The 2,082-nt window shown below is 45.4% G+C and overlaps 1 protein-coding gene across 1 annotated transcript in view; it reads right to left on the bottom strand.

Moving 5' to 3' along the window:
* Positions 1–707: 707 nt before the first annotated feature.
* FAM46C (family with sequence similarity 46 member C) overlaps positions 708–2,082 on the bottom strand; it is a 16,671-nt gene continuing 15,296 nt past the window's right edge. Inside the window, exon 2 of the mRNA XM_018569552.1 lies at positions 708–2,019. Within this exon, the coding sequence (XP_018425054.1) occupies positions 814–1,992 (1,179 nt within the window). The 5' untranslated portion in view covers positions 1,993–2,019 and the 3' untranslated portion in view covers positions 708–813. The remainder of the gene's footprint in view (positions 2,020–2,082) is intronic.

Here is a 2,082-nt window from a genome sequence, read left to right on the forward strand (position 1 = left end):
CCCTCGAAGTCAAAGCCGGTCTTCGGCAGTTTGACTAAATCCAAAAATAGGTCTTTGCACCCGCCCACTATAGTCCTATAGTAAACCCCGACGAGGGAGGGTAGTGATATGTCCACGCTGCGCAGGTAAGGCACAAGTATCTTCCGTCTTACAAAACATAAATAGAATATCCACGTCAACAAAAATATATATATTGCATAGAAACCCTCCTGCATTAAAGAGCCCTCACCCACAACACACAAATTAACACTTTTTCTAATACTTTTTTTTCCTCCTTCATTTTAATTTTTTTCAACAAAAATTTCTCAAATTTTATTTTTTTTTTCCCCATAAATTTTATTTTTATCCCTCCCTGCCCCTCTTCAAGGTCTTTTAAAGACCAAGACTCAAAAAAGCAAAATCTTCCAGCCTGCGGGAAACAAAAGTTAGATCAAGCCGTTGACGAGTCCTCACCCTGCTGGAATTCGGCTCATCTATACGGTCAACACTGATTGGTTTTTTTTTTTTTTTTTAAAAGAAAGTCAAGGCCTTAACCAGCATAGACACGGGTTTGACCTCTCCACTGTTGGCCCGCAGACCCAGAAGACTGTTGCTCGTTAGACAGGAGTTAGACTCACAGCACTAATAAAGTTTACAGGATCACATTCATTTTTTTTAGTAAAGCCAGGAGACTTGGGGCACACGGCCAAAAACAAAAAAGTGACTTATTTTCACAGGAGTGGCCCAGGCCACCTTCCAGTAGAGGTCAACTAGTGTCCACAGTGTTAAAGTCAAGGGTCCACCATCCCAGAGATCATAAGAGGATCACAACCTCTAGCTGCAAGGAAGCCACGTCGGATAGGAGTGACTGTAGGAGACGGCGGTGTTGGCAATGTAGTAATTGCTGAAGTTGGCGTCGCTGACGTAAGGGGCGGGCTGGTAGTAGCAGGTGACATTGGTGGCATTGGGTATAATGTTCTGTTCTGCCAGCACCCGGAGCGCCAGCAGGGAGATGAGATTCAGAGTCTGTCTGCGTTCGTGTCCCATTAAACACACCGTGCTCTCGTTCACCACTCTCCGCAGGATCATTAGGTAGTCGTACTTGCTCTTCTCCTCGCCAATAAAGTGGTTCTGGAGGTAGGACTCCATCTTGCGCTGCTGTTCAAAGATATCGGAGAAGTCTATGAAGAAACGGGAGCACATGTAACGTTCTAGGGACTTGAACTCCTCCTTGTCTGCCGGCTTAAAGTCACGCACTAGCAGATTGCTGTACTTCATGAGGCCTCCACCTCGGATCTCCTCTGGGTTCTTTGTAGCTATGAGTTTGTTGCGCAGATGGTGTAGAGATGCCTCAAAGTCTCCATACACGCTCTCGCCAATGACTGTGGGGTGGAAGTGCTCGGACATGGGATTCTCAGAGCAGTCATGGTAGAAGAGCAGAGAGTCCAGGACAATCTGGAAGGAGTCTACACTAAACTCAAACTGACGGCGGATGGAGTTCACAAACTTTAGCTCGATGTTCCTCCCGTCTTTGTTGGAGAGGGATATTAGGCTCCATTTGTCTGCATCTGTGAAGACTTTGACCAGCTTTTGGACGTAGGCCTCTTTCAGAGTCACTGGGCTGATTTTTTCCTTATTTACTCCTTTGGGCAGGAAGTTCAGAAGCAAACCAATAACCACGTCTTTCACAAGCTGGAACTCGGATTCTGAGGGCACATTGACACCAAATATCAAGTCCAGATCTTTATAGCCAAGACCATTATCCTTCACCAAGACATGGCTGGCTGCTGAGCCATTGAGCCTCACATCCCTGACTTTGATCCCAGCATCTTCCAGTTTACTGCGGACCATCTGCACAATTTCTTTCAGCGTGATCTTCAAGGTAGGAAAGTTGCCGCGTCCATGGATGGGAACCACTTCTGTCAGGAAGCTGTTCAAGCGTTCTACTTGCTCCCAGGTGAGAACACTTTGGGATTTTGAAGAGCTGGTGGAACCCTTACTTTGGTCTGCCATGGCAAGGAAAGATCTTCTCCAGAAGAACTAGAAGAAAAAAAAAAAAAAAAAAAAAAAAAAAAAAAAAAAAAAAAAGAGGGAGTAAGGTCA

The sequence above is a fragment of the Nanorana parkeri genome, unplaced genomic scaffold (genome assembly GCF_000935625.1).
Source record: "Nanorana parkeri isolate BGI_ZX_2015 unplaced genomic scaffold, ASM93562v1 scaffold1354, whole genome shotgun sequence".
NCBI lineage: Eukaryota > Metazoa > Chordata > Amphibia > Anura > Dicroglossidae > Nanorana > Nanorana parkeri.